Source organism: Geotrypetes seraphini, chromosome 3, assembly GCF_902459505.1.
Source record: "Geotrypetes seraphini chromosome 3, aGeoSer1.1, whole genome shotgun sequence".
NCBI lineage: Eukaryota > Metazoa > Chordata > Amphibia > Gymnophiona > Dermophiidae > Geotrypetes > Geotrypetes seraphini.
This window is the reverse complement of record NC_047086.1, coordinates 134687623-134705977: the sequence shown is the minus strand read 5'-3', so window position 1 is coordinate 134705977 and position 18355 is coordinate 134687623. Positions and strand designations below refer to the sequence as shown.

The window sequence follows — 18355 nt, the reverse complement described above, 5'->3', positions numbered from 1 at the left end:
TTGTCCATCTTATACCTTCTCTCCCCCATCCTTTCACTCACCCCAATCCAAGACCAGCATCGCTCTCCTCCAGTCTGGCATCTCGCTCATCTTCCTTCTACTGGATCAGCATCTCTCTCTTTCTCTTCCCTCACCTTCCAGATCTGATGTCTTTACTCCTCCACTCCCCCCCCCCCATTTGTACAGCATCTCTCCCTCTTCTGGTACAGTATCTCTCCCTCCCTCTCCCCTCCCACAGGTTAGCCATTAATCCACCCCCTACCTTCCCATGCAGGTCAGTCTCTCCCCCCTACTAATGCATATCTGGCATCACTCTCTCTCTCCCCCTCTGCAGTTCTGACCCCAATCCCTGCCTACCTTCCCTCTGTTATCTCTCCCTCTCTCTCCTTCCTGCAGTTATCAAATACAGTGAGTTGTCAGCAGCAAAGAGAACACACTACTTCTACTAACCTTCTGCTGTGTTCTACTCACAAGAAGTTGCATCAGAAAAGATGGAATGCAGCAAAGGGAAAGCCTCAGAGCAGCTAAAAGTATTGCGTCATCTTCGCTGCCTGCAACTTACATAGTAACATAGTAGATGACTGAATGGTCCATCCAGTCTGCTCAACCTGATTCAATTTAAATTTTTTAAATTTTTTCTTCTTAACTATTTCTGGGCAAGAATCCAGAACTCTACTTGTTACTGTGCTTGGGTTCCAACTGCCAAAATGCTGTTAGAGGACTGCCAGAGTGGGGTTGGGAGAGAAGGGAGGGAAAGCCATATCTCTCACCTTCAGTCTGTTCAAAATGCTGCTGTGCGCACCTCGTATTCTGCCAGAGTCATCCCTTCAATACTTCTCTCCCAACTCTCCAGCCCCCTCTAATTCCCTTCATGAGCACTAAACTCAGACTCCCCTTTGTCCTATGTGATTCCACCTCATCAGCCCCCCAATTCCCTACATGAGCACTATGTTTTGACTCCCCTTTGTCCTGTATGTCTGTCATAATTAGATTATAAGCTCTTCCTTGCAGGGGCCATCTCTTGCATGTACCTGGTAGCGTTATATAGAAATAATAAATTGTTGTTGGGAGAGTTGCTGCCGGGGATACCTTAGCAGGGTATACGCCTCAACCATCTAAATCTTCTCAGAAACTTGCTTCCTCTTCATATAAGAGGTGTTATCCAACAATTTCGTCCTCTTCCAAATCCCCACCACAGAAGAGGCAAAAATTGCAGCAGCCTTTGAAGCCTCATACTTCTGCTCCACAAAAATCAACTCAGTCTTTTTGTCATGCTTCTAGAGAGCATAGCCGCAATTCCCCCCCCCCCCCCCATCTCGGCTACCTCCCCAACCTATTGGAGGACAACTTCTTTTATATCATCAATGCTGGACTCTCATAACCACAGAGACCTGGGACCTCAAAGTTATACAGGAGATTACTGTCTCCATTTTATCACCATTCTTCCAAACAACTCTCCAAGAGATCCTTTTTCACATCTCAACAGACATCTCGTCTTCTTCAGGAAATCGAAGCTCTACTTCAACTGAATGCCATAGAAGTAATACCTCTTTCCCAGAAAAATCAGGGGTTCTACTCCAGGTATTTCCTAATTCCAAAGAAGATGGGAGTTCTTCATCCCATTCTCGACTCCAAGCTCTCCACAAATATCTAGTAAAAGTTTCATATGCTAGCTCTGGGGACTCTATACCCACTTCTAGAACAAAACGATTGGCTGTGCTCTCTAGATCTCAGAGGCCTACACACACATTCCCATACATCCAGACCACAGAAAGTTCCTTCAGTTTCATGTAAGTTATCTTCAGTACAAATTTCTGCTTTTCGGCCTCCATCTCCAAGAGTATTCACAAAGTGCCTAGTGGTGGTAGCAGCAACCCTGCTTTCCCATGGGTTTCAAACGTTTCCTTATCTAAACCAGTGTTTCTCAACTCAGTCCCGGACTACCCCCTTGCCAGTCAGGTTTTCAAGGTATCCACAACAAATATGCATGAAAAAAATTTGCATATAATGGAGGCAGTGTATGCAAATCAAGTTTATGCAAATTCAATATGGATATTCTGAAAACCTGACTGGCCAAGGGGTACTCCAGGACTGAGTTGAAAAACACTGATCTAGACTGATCTAGATTGGTTGATAAAAGCTGCATCGCCTCAAACAGTGAATCAGCTACACAAGTGACCATAACTCTTCTCCAGCTTTGAAGTCAACTTTCAAAAGTCTCATCTTCAACCCAGAGTTCATAGGAACTGTGCTCAACACGACTCTTATGAGCTCTTACCACAGCAAAGATGAAACACTTTGCTCCAACTTTGTAATCGTGTCCATTCTGCAACACATCTTAGCAAGGCAATTGATGCGTCTCATGGGTCACATGGCATCCACAGTTCATGTCACTCCTTTCATTCAACTTCACTTCAGATCAATGGAACCTGGCATCTTGGTGGTCTCAGGCCATGGATCCCTTATCCCAACAGATCAAAATCACCTCACCACTTTGTCAGTCTCCAATGGTGGTTGAAATTGACAAATCTCTCCAGAGGTTTGCTGTTTCACATCCCTCCACATCAGAAAGTACTTTTGACGGATGCCTTCATGTATACATGGGGAGCTCATCTGGACAGACTCGGGTACTATGGTCTGCTTGAGAGAAAGCATTTCATATCAACCTGTTAGAACTGTGAGCAATTCGCAATGCTCTCAAGACATTGCAGGATTGTCTTTCTAACCAAATCCTCCTTGTTCAAACAGACAATCAAGTAGCCATGTACTACATCAACAAAAAACAAGGGGGATCGGGCTCTCTTCCTCTTTGTCAAGAAGCCGTACACATTTGGAACTGGGCAATTCCTCGAAAGCAATCTATGTGCAAGGAAAACAGAATGCTCTAGCCAAAAAGCTCAGCAGATTTCTTCAGCCACACAAGTGGGCTCTCAGCTCGGAGGTTTTGCTCTACAACTTAAGTTTTGCTCTACATCCTCTGGGAGACTCCTCAGACCTCTTTGTGTCCCTACACAGCCACAGTTACCTCAATTCTGTTCCAGACAATACTCTCCTCATCGTCTGGAAGTGGATGCATTTCTTCTATATTGGACATGCAAATTCCTGTATGCATTTCCACCAGTTTCTCTGGTTCTCAAGACATTAGTCGAGCTCAAACAAAAATCATCTACCATGATTCTCATAGCTCCTCAGTGGCCCAGACAACCTTGGTTCTCCCTTCTACTTCAGCTGTGTCAAGGATCCAATTCCATTACAGATTTTTTTCATCTCTACTCACTCAGTCAAAGTTCTCTTTTACATCCCAATCTGCAATCTTTGTACCTAACAGCTTGGCACTTCCTGACCTGACCTGCAGATTTTAATCTTTCTGACCCAAAGCCTTTATAGACTTGGCAGAAGGGCTTCGAGGTAAAATAACGTTATTCGCAGATGACGCCAAACTATGCAATGTAGTAGAAAGGAGTGCAACGGTCAAAAACTCAATGTCCGACAATATGAAGCACGACCTACTCCTATTGGAGCGCTGGTCTAGGATCTGGCAACTAGGTTTCAATGCCAAAAAATGCAAAGTCATGCACCTTGGCAGCCAAAATCCATGCAAAACTTACACCCTTAATGGCGAGATCCTAGCAAGGACTGTAGCAGAACGGGACTTAGGGGTGATCATCAGTGAAGACATGAAGACTGCCAATCAAGTGGAACAGGCTTCATCGAAGGCTAGACAAATCATAGGGTGTATACGTAGGGGTTTCGTCAATCATAAGCCTGAAGTCATTATGCCATTGTATAGATCCAGGGTGAGACCCCATCTGGAATACTGTGTACAATTCTGGAGGCCTCATTACCGCAAAGATGTGCTGAGACTGGAGTCGGTCCAGCGAATGGCCACCCGGATGGTCTCAGGACTCAAGGACCTCCCGTACGAGGAACGGCTGGATAAGTTGCGGCTATACTCTCTCGAGGAATGCAGAGAGAGGGGAGACATGATCGAGACGTTCAAATATCTCACGGGCCGTATCGAGGTGGAAGAAGATATCTTCTTTTTCAAAGGTCCCACGGCTACAAGAGGGCATCCATGGAAACTCAGGGGAGGGAAGCTGCACGGTGACACCAGAAAGTACTTTTTCACCGAGAGAGTGGTGGATCGCTGGAATGGTCTTCCACTTCAGGTGATTGAGGCCAGAAGCGTGCCCGATTTTAAGACAAAATGGGATCGTCATATGGGTTCTCTTCACAGAGAAAGGTAGGGGAGGGTCATTAAGGTGGGCAGACTAGATGGGCCGTGGCCCTTATCTGCCGTCTATTTCTATGTTTCTATAGCTGCTTCCAGAATGCCTTCTACTCAGCATTGCTGCCAACTCCAAAGGGCACATTTTATTTCATGCTGTAATCTCCGTCATCTGGATCCCTTCACATCTTCTATTCCTTCAGTATTGGATTACCTTCTCCATTTATCCAACTCTGGATTTAAGACCACTTCAGTTAGAGTTCACCTTGGTGCTATTAGTGCTTACCATGCTGCTTTCATCAATAAACCTCTAGCCACTCATCTACTTGTTTCTCAATTTATGAAAGAATTCTTAAACTTGAAACCTCCACTAAAACCGCCTCCAGTTATCTGCAATCCATTATGCTTCCTGTTTTCTTACCCTGAAAAACTGCTCTTCATACATTGGACTGTAAGTGTGCCTTGGCTTACTACATACAGAGAACTAAGCCACACAGGTCTTCACCTCAACTGTTCATCTCTTTTTTTTTTTTTTTTTATCCTAACAGATTGGGTTTGCAGATGAACTGTTTCCACATGGTTAGCGGCTTGTACTTCCTTCTGCTATGCTTAGGCTGGAGGCTAGGCTGCAGCTCAAGGGATGTGTTACAGCACATAAGGTCCGAGCTATGGCAGCATCAGTAGCTTTTTTTGCATTCCACTCCCATTTAAGATATTTGCAAAGCAGCTACTTGGTCCTCAATTCACACACACTACTGCTAGAAACCTATTCCAGACAAGATGGTCGTTTTGGCCAAGCAGTGTTGCAGAATTAATGTTCTTCCTAATGGCCAACTCTCCCTCCATCCCATTTCAGTAAGCTAGAAAGTCCCACATGAGAGAATATGCGGCATGCTTGTCCTAGGATAAAGCACAGTTACTTACCTAACAGGGGTTAGCAGGCAGATATTCTCGCATCCCTTCCACCTCCCCTGGTTACATAGAAACATGATGGCAGATAATTTAGTCTGCCCATCCACAGTAACCATTATCTCTTTCTCTCAGAGATCCGACGTGCCTATCCCTGGCCCTCTTGAATTCAGACACAGTCTCTGTTTCCATCACCTCTTCTGGGAGACTGTTCTATGCATCTACCACACTTTCCGTAAAAAAAAACAAAAAAGTATTTCCTCAGATTACTCCAGAGCTTATCGCCTCTTAACTTCATCCTATGCCCTCTCATTGCAGAGTTTCCTATCAAATGAATGAAACTCGTCTCATTCACATTTATATTATGTAGGTATTTAAACGACTCTTATCATATCTCCCCTCTCCCGCCTTTCCTCCAAAGTATACAGATTAAGATCTTTAAATCTGTTCCCATATGCCTTATCACGAAGTTCACATACCATTTTAGCTTGCATACGGAACTGAGGAACTGCAAACCGATGTTGGGCGGGAAGGCATTCGTGTGTGCGCAGTATGGGCAGTCTTGAAGCTTTACAAAAGCTTTAAAGTGACAGTACACTTTAGCACTGTCCATACAGGGCTCCGGGGATGATGTCGCCCACATATGAGAGAATATCTGGATAAACAGCTGTTATGGTGAGTAACTGTGCTTTACTTTTATATTTCATTCTTGTAACTCCTAAGCGTAATGTAGATTTCTTGATTTTTTAAGTCGCCTTGAACCTAGATAGGCATAGAGTGAACCAGATATTGATTAGATTAGGTTAAGTATAGATTCATGGCATTTTTAACACTTACATAAATTGTAATTTCTTGTCCATCATAGACATTGCCTGTAATGTACAGTATATTGCATAAAACTGGCTTACAGCTACTGTTGCATTTAAACTATCAATTCTGTTCTTCAAACTTCAACCTGTCATTCCCATTCTGTAGTTGGATTAGACATCCCACAGGGCAGAACTGCAGTTCTCTAGAATAAATCTTGCTATCCTTTTCTGAAGTATCCATAACATCCTTTTTCCTTTGAGAGTACTGTTACTATTAAGGCAGAATTGCTATCCCTGCTTGACCTGAACTACAAGTAGGACTTTGATCCTCTCCTTGGGCACATTCATAAGGATTATTATTATTTGACTTTTTTACTGGGGGATTTATATATTTATTTAAGAATGTATATACCGTCTAAGCTCTAAACAGTTTGGTACTGCTTTTTCACTGTAGTATCGAGCATGACTGAAATGCTAAAAGCAGACATCATGTCTTTCTAACTGCTGCAAGAAAATCCTAAATTAAGCCAATGTTTTTTATACTGTTTTGGAAAAAAAAATCTGGATGAACTGGAGGTTTTTAAGAAAGGTATAGCTGAAAAATATGCTGTTTTTGGTGCGGGTAGGAGTTTCTAACTTTTTTCTAGTTTCCAAACAACTGGAAAGCTACTTGGGTCTTTAATCTTTTCATTCTTTAACTTTCTGCCTTTTCCTTGCAGAGGATATAAAAATAAGACCTTGAAGCATTCTTCTTTATATGAATCCTTGTTGCCGTTTGCCTCTCCGGTGCTCCTCTTTATCCTGTCTACTATCTGGATCTTTGCATCTCCCTCCAGTATCCTGGAGGCTTATCCCAGACTCTTTTACTTCATGGTTGGAACTGCCTTTGCTAATATTACGGTAAGACATATAAATAGTTATTTGTAAGGATGGTTCCAGAAAAAAGATGGGCAATCAGTCTGCAAGAGCCAGACCTGCAATAAAAGAAGGCAAACCAAAGAAGTCCAATACAGTCTGAAGTAAAATATATTGATATAGCAACAAAACAGGAAGGGTTTAAAGCAAATTGCCCAATTTGGCCAAGATTTGCCCTTTCCTGGACTGTATTGGGGCAAATAGAGTAGAATAACTGTTAGTAAGCTACCACTTAATCCTATTGTTACATACAATTTTAAAGTATGTAAATTTTTTTTTTTTTAAACCAATAAAATAATAAATGCTTTAAATGGTGTAGTAATGGACTGCATCATTTAAAACCAATTAAAAACTCTTTAAAAAAGAGGCGCTGGAATTAAGTCTATAGAGGTGCCTAAAGTCAAAGTAGGTGTGGTTTGGGCTGGAAATGACCTTAGGTGCAGTTAGGTCGATTCTGTGTCAAACATAGGCGCCGGAAAAGTAGGCCTTCGAAATCCAGGCCTACACTACTGGCGCCTACAGTTGATGGTAGCCATGATTCTTCTGTTAACATCTCCTACATGTGATTGACGTGCGGCCGGCACCCTTTCTAGAATCCAGCCCTATGTGCCTGTTGCAGAGCATATGAAAGTGAGGAGGGAGATACTGCAGATCAGTAGGGCTGTATTAGTGCTTGGCACTAGAATAACAGTACCTGCTGCAGATCAGAGTTAAAGTACGCTTGCAGATTTGATTGCAAAACCAAAACCCCTATATCATAAAAATTACATTTAATCCATGTATTACTGACTGAAATTTCCTTACCTTTGCAGTGCAAGCTTATTGTTTGCCAGATGAGTAATACCCGGTGCCAACCTCTGAATTTGCTGCTCTTGCCCTTGGCTCTTGTTGTTGTCGTGGTCATCTCCGGATTAGCCGAGCAGAATGAATCCTTGCTACTGTATATGCTCACTGTTCTTATTACCATTGCCCATATCCATTATGGAGTAGAAGTGGTAAGTGTTTTCTAGTCACAATAGATAGAGGCGATCTCCCAAAGAAGGGGCAGTGGGAATCTAAGCTCAGCATGCTTATTATCTGTGGAAAAACTCCTCTTATGATGATCATTCAGTGATGTGAAAAGGTTTCCCTCCTTCTGTTTTTCCCTTTTATTGCAAATGTTACACTGAATGATTTGAGATCTTTAAACAAAATGTAATATTAGACAAAGGGGACTTGAGTAAAAACATATGTTTTAAAATTATTACTTCATTTGTTTAAGGAAAAAAATTATTCAACATCTGTATCACTCATGGGTGTACAAAAAAAAGTAACAGCCCCATAGTTATTTAATTAACCAAATTTAATTGATAATTAGATCTGCTGCAGGTTTGACTAGCTGATGGCTCCCGATTACACTAGATGAATAATAAATACTAGATTCAATCATTTGAGAATTAGTGCAATGAATTTAAATCGGTTAGCACTTCTCTAATAAAGGGTAATGTGTTATTGGAAAATAGAACTCCATTTTTCAAAACACTTTGCTATAATTTGAAATTTTAGGATTTTTCTTATTCCAATTAATTTAATTTCCCCTAATAGGATGTTGAATTGTTTTTCTGATTATATTAAAATTGCCATTTCCAGAGCTTTCTATATAGTGGTTCAATTAAAAAGGCAGGGACCAGAGAAAGATCGTTCAAAAGACACTAGTTTTTAACTGCCTGTTTGGAGACCTCGATCAAAGAGACAATAGGGCCATGTTGGTAGTAACTTTTATGTTTTTTCAGATCAAAATAAAATTTTATGCCTTTATTTTATTGCTATGGCACTTGCAACTAGGGAGGTTTATCTACTGTGAGTGCAGAAGAATTTGTATAAAAAGTAAATGATAAAGTGAAAACTAATGAACTATTGGATCAAGTAGAAGTTTGGCAATGGTTTTGAAAAAAATCTTAAATTGTAAAAACTGAACCTATAAGGAATATTGGTGTTGGCAGAAGAACACTTTTTTCGGTTTATACCCACCTTCTGATGGTTCATGAAAATTTAGAAATAGATCTGAGAACAATTAATATTGTATACTAAAATTTTATGGCCACAAAATATTTTTTCAGATGTTTCAACTAGGACCCAGCAAATTAGGCATAAATTTCTTCAGTTCTGTGCCAAGGCTCTTGCCCATGGCATAGTTTGTTGTTCATAATTTCAAAGAAGTGTTTCCTTAAATATACGGTGAGAAAATGTTTACTGAACTTGAACCTTTTGAGGAGATTTGTCACAAGAGCAGAATTTAAATGAGGGTAGAGCGGAGGAATTGAGAATTTAAACTGCTGGTCCGTGAATAATTAAGTAGGACCCTGTAAACAGTGGTGTAGTAAGAGGGTGTGGGGTAGACAGCTCTGGTCTCAATCTTCGTGGGGGGGTGTAGGCATCTCTTCTCTCTGCCTGCTCTGCGTACCTCTTTAAATGTTCACCGGTGCAGCAGCATCTTCCACTTGCTACTCACCCCGGCCACGGCTCCCTTCTGACATCATTTCCTGTTTGTGGGACCAGGATGTGATGTCAGAAGGGAGCTGAGGCCAGCACAAGCAGTAGGTGGAAGATGCTGCTCACACTGGCAAACATTTCAAGAGGTGGGGGGGGGGGGGGTTCAACCATTGTGGGGTGCATGGCTTTGTGATGCTGGATGCCCTGCTCCATGTACTAACCTCTCTAACTATGCCACTGACTGTAAGCATGTAGGTACATGATTTTTCTCCTCATATTATTGTGGTTTTTTAAATAGGAAGTCATTGAATAACTTTTTGTTGTTCTTTTATTGTTTGTTTTATCTTAGTCATATAAAAACATCTGTTTCTTGGTTATGGGAAGGTTGAACTTTTTTTGTTTTGTTTTTTTTGTAATTTGATGTGAGTTTAATAAAAATTTAAAATAAAACAATAGGAAAATGAATGCCTTAGAAACCACTGTTAATGATCCAGAGGCCAGATTTGGAGATGAAACGTGATATAAATATTTTAAATAAATAGCTTGTTTGGTTAATAGATGGGGGAATCACTTTTCCTATGTCAGGTGGATGATTGTATGACTGCTATTCCAGAAGTCTCAAATTTTAAATTTATTCTGCTTTATTTGCTTCCAAGTTGGACATTGTTCTCTTTCCCTGACTACTTAGAAAGTTTGCATTGATTACAAGTCTTTCTTTCTGGCAACAGGGCTAGGAGGGAAACTTGGGAGTCCTACTTATACACATTTATTCCTTGCTGTTTCCCCTTTTTACCCAAGTGCACCATTTCACTATGGACTTAATAAGGTATGGAACAGATGATCTGAGCTCAGGCCTTTTGAGTCATAGCACTAAAGGTTTTTGATACTCTCTTCCTCTTGAAGAAAACCATTTTCTGGGCCCATTCTTTGCACTTATTATAGAGACTTCTGGTATTTCCAAGGCAACAGAACCCATATATTTTAACAATGTTTAAATCTGCTAATTTTGTATTCCTTGTCATAAAGCAGCTCCTTATGAATGCTTTCCATGTTTTTTCTTTCACAGGTAAATAAACTGAGTAAGCATTTCAACATCTTGCCATTCTCACTAAGGAAGCCCAACATGGACTGACTAGATGAGGAGGAGAAAATTGGCCTGCAGTCCTCAGAAGTACTGTAAATAAGCAGCCTGTATATACTTCAGCCATCACCACAGAAAAGCCCTTATCCACTGGACAGCTATGGTTACCGAGTGCACATGATAGCTTAAGTTACATGTGCTTTAAAGTTCTGTCCAAAATTGTGTTTAACACTAGCCAAGCCAGATGCGATTCATATTTTTTTAAGACTCGTTATTACTGTACATAACAGACCAGTTGAATTTGTCTGAAACTAATCACATGAGATTCTACTTTTCCTTCATGCTGCTACTGTGTCCTTGGTAGGAAGCCTGTATGGGACCATATGCAGCATTGAATGCAGTTTCTTAGTTTGTGACTTCATGCTGCAGTTTTGTGTTCCAGTTGAGATACAATTGGCAACCCAGAGCCTAATCTATGTGGCAGGACATGACAAAAAAAAAAAAAAAAGGCATAACAAGGAACATGTGCTACAAAGGACTCAAAAGCAAGAGTGTTAACAAACGTCACCCTTCTATTGGACTGTCTTCCTGTCTGATAGTCTCTGGTACATATTATGTCTATTTTTGGAACTACAGGTATTCTAACTCGCTTCCTCTGGAGTTCAAACTCAGTTTTATCTAAAGAAAATTACTTTAAAACTAACTGATTTAGAGATACAGTTGCATTTTAGTATTCATCCAGCAATGGTTTATTTTTGAAAACTTTAAGAACTTTCATGTCCTTACGTCCACACTTTCTCCTAGAGTTTTGTCACTGCAAAAGTCAAAACACAATGTTTACATAGAATTTTTAAAATGTTAATCATGCCCAAGAGTCCTGCAGCTAACAAGTTCCATGTTCAGACTGTGTAGTCCTTTGGACCTTAGGTGAATGAATTGAGTATCTCATATTTGGAAAAATGTTGGCCAGGATATAAATTCAAGGATAATTTTTTTGTTGATTTCAAAGGTGAAAAGTGACATTGCAAGTTTGTCAAGTGTTGCTTGTATATGCATACCTGCCCTGTGATGTGTTAGCAGGGCTAGGGGTTTTTATCTTTAATCACCACACTGTCTTAAGTTTTGTTTCTCATGCTGTTAACTGGGGTTACTGGGCTCTTCTTGTGTTGCTGCTACATTTTCATAGTTTTTGTGGAGCCTGTAAGCAATCTGGAATTCTAGGTGATGGTCAGACATCAAAAGACAGATAAGGCTGTGAAGATTCAAAACCTTTCTCAAACTGACTTAAAAAAACAAAAAAACTTAATAGCATGTGATTTAAAATACAGCGAATCCCAGGATAGATGCTCCTGGAGGCTTATACTTCTGAATCAAGTGCCATCACAAGGGTTTAGATTTCTCTAAAAATTCACCTTTCTAGTTCCAGCCTATCCAAAAAAACCAATACAGTCCCAAAGGGGAAGTGAGACCTGTTCTGAGAACTAAGGCTATGCAGCTTATCCAAGTATTCTTTCCATTTTCATTTTACAGCGGTTGTGTTCAGTGAGATTATTTTTCAGTTTGGTGGTGGTGAGGATTGTGTGCCGAATTTTTTCTTAAGTTTTATAATTTGTGGTTTTGTGTGTTTTTTTTGTTCCTTCAGACAAGAGTGTATTAAAATGTGCTTGAATGAAGAGTGTATCTAAACCCTTAGAGATTTGGACAGGGTACACTTGGAGGGATAAGCATAATACACATTTGTAGATTTTATTACATGGGAACAATTAATGGTTTATGAAAAATTTTGTCATTCAAAGATAGTGCTATATGATCTGCAGAAAAATCAAACTGTGTATTGTTTATTTATTTTTTTCTTTTATAAATTCTAATCATTAAGCCTGTTTTCAAGATGAAATTTAAAAGCCAGGCTGTACACTGTTTTTAACTTTAATGAATGCAGCTGCAGGTATAATTTATCTGCATATGCACACTACTTGTTCATAGGAAAACTCATTTTATAAAGGACTTTAAAGTGATAGATTCTACTTCCTTAAAACATTATTGACGTTTTAGTACTTTAGAGTTCTAGGTAAATTGTTTTAAAATTACATCTGTGCCACAATGAAGTTCCTCTACTACTAGCACTACTGACTTGCAAGTGCTGGCAATGTAGATACAGAAGGCATCAGGTCCAAAAGAACTAACTGCTGCAGAAATGAGGGGAGGGCTAAATATGTATGTCAGCGTAGAAGAAACTTTTTGCCAGCTGACACTAGTCCTCTCATGAGATTTTTGATCGGGACCTAATTTGTGTCTCTTGTGCTCTCTCTCACTCTTTCTCTCTCTGACAGATAGTCCTCTGACAGGTGGTGTTATCAACTATCTGACTTACACTTATTTTCAGTTACTTTATATCTATGTAAAATTTATCAGATTTAATTTCATAATCTTAGATGAGAGGGAAAAAGTATACTTTTTACATATGTCTCCCTACTTAGGTATATGACATACCTGAAGAGGTTGAACTTTTCAAGTGAATCCTAGCAGAAGGCATCAGTATTAGATATCATAATGCTGTGAATAAGGAAGGATGCACGTGTATGTGCATGCGTAGACCAGAAAGTCCCAAACCTGTTCTAGGGGCCCCACAATCAGCCATTTTTTTCAGGATAACCACAATGAATACGTGTTTCCAGTGCAATGGGTGAGACAGTCTAGACAAGTGGGTATTGTCCCCATGGCCATATGCCATCTGCAGAAGGAATCCAGTTTGGATTTTTCTCTGTGCCTCTTCTGTACTTCACTGAGCTCCTTAGCTTCACCTACAGTTCTTCCCTTCTGCACATGTGCCTGCAGGAGTGTGTTCGTTCTGCTCTCCACATTTATTATTTTATTTGGTGTTTAATTCCGTTTGTTTGTTTTTTTTCCAGGATTCTTGTGCTCAGAGGATTTCTTCAGCTTTGCTTGCATTGAGATCACACGTCTGTAGCTGACAGGCCAATCCCAGTGGGTACCTCTTAGCCAGCTTGCTTAGTTTTCTTTGGAGCTCAGGGCTGTCCCTGAAGTTCTCTCACCTACTGTTAAGGGGCCAAGTGCAGGTGGTTAAGCGCTCTTAGTAGGCTCAGTGGTGACTTGCAGGGTGCCGGCTGTGTCCTTTCACTACCGCCCATCTTGGTGTGTTCATCAGTCCGCAGGGGTGGAGGTGCAGTCAGGCATAGGGTCTGATTGGCAGCCTGAAGATCAGCTTTGAAGAAGCATTCCCAGCACGAGGCAGTGATTCTCTGATCCAGCTACTGTAAGAGGGCTGAGACAGGCTGCAGCACAGATCCACAAACAGGTCACAGTGAGTAAAAGCTGTCCCAGCCTGTGAGGTGAATTGGGGGAGGTCTGAAAAGTGGGCTTTCAAGTTTCTGCATGTCCCCCCCACCACCTGAAAAATCCTAAAATCAGTGTTTTTTAAAAACTCTTAAGAATGGAAAACATCATGGTTCCATGTTCATAGCGGCGGCTATCTTGGATTTTTAGCTATCTTTTTATCAAAAGATCCTTCTTCAAAACTGCAATTTTTACCTCAAATTTTGTTGAGATGGAGTCTTTAGGCTCTCCTAATATGAATTCTTACTAGGATTGTGCAAATTAGGCGCTTAAGGAGCATTTGTGTGCCATGTGCTGTGTGGCACAGCCTGGAAGGGAGGCATTGCAAAGCTTAGCCTATCCCATGGTCAAGCTGGTGACAAAACATTCAGCTAGCTTTCTTTATTTTTGGGGCTCATCACAGTTGTTAGATCCTTTTGCACAGCTGCGGTTCCTCAGCAGCCTTCAAAACGCACGATTAAGTCATCAGAGGGTGACTTTGCTCTCCAGGAGCCGAGACTTTCTCAAAGATTCTGAAACAAGTTATAAAAAAAAAAGAAAAAAGATTTGAAGCAGGCATTCTTCCTCTGCGCAATCCTGCTCTGCATCCACTGCGCGTCTCAGTGGCATTGGGCATATCCTTGTCTCAGTTAGCCGCTGTTCCTGATCCTTCTACTGCTGACCAGCTTGCTCATCCCTTGTTTCAAGGTACACCGCTTACAAGGATGGAGATCCAGAGACTGTAAGCTGGATCTTCAGATCCTTCAGGGGCTTCCCCAGGTCTGCACTTCTTTCAGCTTGTGGCTTTTCTGATTCTTATATCCGAGTCTTGCAGGAATTGCATTTGGTCAGTCAGCCAGCTTCATCCTCTTTGTCCTCCTGGCTTTGTGGGTGCGCTCGCACTGGTACACCCTGATATGAGCATTTTCCTGTCATTGCAATGTGACTATCCGGATTGTGCTCTTATGTTAGCAAGGGCCATGTCTCGCTTGTATTCTCTGGCACTGGAGTGCCCACAGGTTCTGGATCAGCCTAGAGTGGATTCTTTGTTTACACAGGTGCTTATCTGTTCCTCTTACCAGGGAAAGTGTTGTGAGGCTTATAGATATGCAGGACTGCCATGTGCACGTAGTCCTCTGGAGGCTTTTTGATGCAGCTGCTTTGGGCTTTCAGGCTGCTTTGGCAGCGTCTTTTGTCGCATGTGCCTGTCTCTTGTCTGTGCACCCTGGAGAAGTGAGGCTGCTGATTCTCCTCCTCACCTTTTGGCTGGGTCAGTTTATGTGACTGATGCTTTATGGGCTTTAGGTGGGTTTTGGTGTTATCCATTTCTGCCTGCAGTATGCTCTGGATTAGACAATGGGCTGGTGATTCCCCTTCCCAGACCACTTTGAGACCCCCCACTACAGATAGAGGGCAGGCTGTCAGCATTTCTGCTGGCTTGGGTTTTCATTTCTCCAATGGATTCTGGACTTTATTCAGTTGGGCTCCAATTGGAATTCAGCTGGCCTCTGACTGGTTGGTTTGTGGACTTTCTCTCGCAGGGCACTCTGACAAGGCGCTCCAAGTGCAAGTCACTGTTCAGCGCTTGCTGGATGTTCAAGCTCTAGAGTGGGTGCCACTCAATCTTTTGGGCTCCAGCAGATATTTTAAATACTTTATCATGCCTATGAATGGCTCAGACAGTTTGAGGCGTATTCTGAAGCTGCAGCACTTACATGAGGCTCTCAAGATTCCGTGCTTTCACATGGAAAGGTGTGATCTGTCATAGCAGTGGTGGCCCCAGAAGAGTTCCTTTCCTCTCTGGATTCATGAGGGCATACTTGGCATTCTGCTCTTTTCAGCCTACCGCAGATACTTGCACAAGCATTATCTGTTTTTGGCTCTGCCCTTTGGTCTAACAAAGGCTCCTCGTTTCTTCACTGAGCTGATGGTGGTTGTAGCGGCTTACTTAAGCAAGATGGGTCTACAAATACACCCTGTAAGATGACTGGCTAATAGAGCCCCCTCATTGATTGAGGGTTGCCACACAGTGGATCAGGTGATCCAGATGTTGGAGAGCCTTGGTTGGATTGTGAATTACAGAACAGGCAGAGTCTCACCCATGCAGTCTTTGAATTCCTGGATGTTCTCTTCGACACAGCTATGTGCTGTGTCTGTCTTCCAGGGGCGTGCAGACAGATTCTGCATTTCTATATTTCTTCACTTCTTCAGCTTCTCTACTCTCTTTAGGTCCTTGGATCCATGGCTGCCACATTGGATGTGGTTCCTTGGGCGAGAGCACACATGCATCCTTACCAGTGTATCTTCCTCTCGCTGGGCTATGTACAGGGATGCATTACAGACCTGTCTTCCCTGATCTCTGGAGATTCAGGCCAGCATGCTTGGTGGCTTCCCCCACAATTGCTATGCAAGGGCATAACACTACGGATTGCCTCCTGGGTCATGGTGCTGACATGCTAGCCTTTGGGGCTGGGGCCTCACTTTACTCGGTGTCCTTTTCAGGGGTATTGGGCTCCTTTTTAGTGGAAAAGGTCTGGTTGGAGCTCAGAGCCATTTGGCTGGCTCTAGTGCGCTTGCAGAAGACTGGAGAGCCAAGCGGTCAGTCTTCTCTGTAACTCAATGGCAATAGCCTATGTCAATTGCTAGGGAAATGCCAGGAGTAGCTCTCTGGCTCAGGAGGCCTGCCTTCTCTTACTGTGGGTGGAACGCCACCTACAGGTGCTCTCAGCAATGCATGTGGTGGGAGTTAACATTGTTCAGACCGACTTCCTCAGCAGACAGCCCCTGGATCAGGGCGACTGGGCTCTGGCCCTAGTGGTTTTTTGAGCCATTGTGCAGTGCTAGGGTCGGCCCCACTTCGATCTCATGGCCATGGCAAAGACCTTGAAAGCAGATCGATTCTTCAGTCAAAGATCTGAACTCAGAAATGAGGGTTTCGATGCTCTGGTGCAGCCATGATTCAGGGTATGTCTTTCCTTCCTGACCTATGATAAGCCGAGTCTTCTGAAGTATCTCGGACCTTCTGGGCCGTATCATTCTGGTGGCTCCAGTCTGGCCTCATAGGCCATGGTATGCAGCTCTGTTGGGCCTTCGCTAGGGTCGAGGCCTTCAGTTGAGCATCCATCCTGACCACCTCAGGTTCCAGTCTGCGTTGAGGACCTGGGTCACTTTGCTTTTATTGCATGGCTCTTGAGCATTCAGCTTTAGGCCACAATGGCTCTCTTGATGTGGTCCTAAGCAGTTGACTGCTATATCTGCTTACACTACTTTGTGGAAGACTTTCCAGCTTGGTGTGCGCAGCTCCGGTCCAAACGGAGCCATATTCCGCTCCTTTTTTGGTACTGGCCTTTCTCCAAGCTAGTCTTGCTCAAGACCTCACTGTGGCATCCCTTCAGGTCCAAATGGCTGGGCGCTCTTGTTTTCGAGCCCGGGATTGTCCTTCATCTTTGGCATTTTGCCCTGACGTTGCCAGATTTCTGAAAGGAGCTCTCACATTAGACTGCTGACTAATCTGCCGTTCCCTTCCTGAGACCTCAACCTGGTGCTGTCTAGTCTATCCAAGACTCCCTTTGAGCCCTTTCGGGATTCTTCCTCCTTGGACTTGATGCTGAAGTGATCTTTCTGGTTGCTGTTCAGTCAGCAAGGTGTGTCTCCGGACTCCAGGCTCTTTCTTGCTGTAAACTGTTCTTCTGGACAAGGTTTTCTTTGTGCATGGTTCCTTCCTTCCTGCCAAAGTTGTTTTTGGGTTTCCAGGTTAATCGGGAAGTGTGTCTGCCTGCTTTTCAGGCTACTGATTCAAAGACACAGGTTTGTGTTTTGAGAAACCTAGATATGCAGAGTCCTTCTTCGCTATCTGGAGGCCAGAAATGAGTTTTGTCTTTCTGACCATTTGTGCTGATTTATTCTGTCATACGGGGTGCTCCCACTTCTAAGGCCATTATTTCCAGATGGATCCATGAGGCCTACATTCTATCCGGGAAACTGTCTCCGCCAAGGTGCATTATTCTAATTGTGTGGCTTTTTCATGGGCTGAAGTTAGAGAGCTGTCTCCCTTGAGATTTGCACGGCAGCAACATAAGAACATAAGAAATGCCTTTACCGAATCAGACCCTAGGTCCATCTAGTCCGGCGACCCACACACGCAGAGGCCAAGCCGGGTTCTCTCTGATGAAGACCCTGTTTTACCTGTATCCCTCAACGTGATTTGCAAGAAGGTGTGCATCCAACTTGCCCTTGAATCCCAGAATGGTGGTTTCCATCACAACCTCCTCCGGGAGAGCATTCCAAGTGTTCAACACTCGTTGTGTGAAACAGAACCTCCTGACATTTGTCCTGGGCCTGTTGCCCCTCAGTTTCAGTCTATGACCTCTTGTCCGAGTCACATTTGATAACGTGAATAATGGTGTTTCTTGCTCTATTTTGTCGAATCCTTTTATTATTTTAAAAGTCTCTTATCATATCCCCTCGCAGCCTTCTCTTCCCCATGGTGAGCAAGCCCAGTTTCCCGAGGCATTCTTCGTAGCTCAAATTCTCCATACCCTTTACTAGCTTCGTGGCTTGCCTCTGCACCCTCTCCAGCAGGGTTATATCCTCCTTTAGGTAGGGAGA

At 42.6% G+C, this 18355-nt stretch overlaps 1 protein-coding gene across 2 annotated transcripts in view; it reads left to right on the top strand.

Moving 5' to 3' along the window:
• SELENOI (selenoprotein I) overlaps window positions 1–14872 on the top strand; it is a 132770-nt gene extending 117898 nt beyond the window's left edge. The window contains exons 8-10 of one of the 2 annotated variants that reach the window (XM_033936712.1): window positions 6666–6846; window positions 7674–7856; window positions 10400–14872. In XM_033936712.1, the coding sequence (XP_033792603.1) occupies window positions 6666–6846; window positions 7674–7856; window positions 10400–10513 (478 nt within the window). In that variant the 3' untranslated portion in view covers window positions 10514–14872. The remainder of the gene's footprint in view (window positions 1–6665; window positions 6847–7673; window positions 7857–10399) is intronic. The other variant, XM_033936713.1, reaches the window with a different exon arrangement.
• Window positions 14873–18355: the final 3483 nt, after the last annotated feature.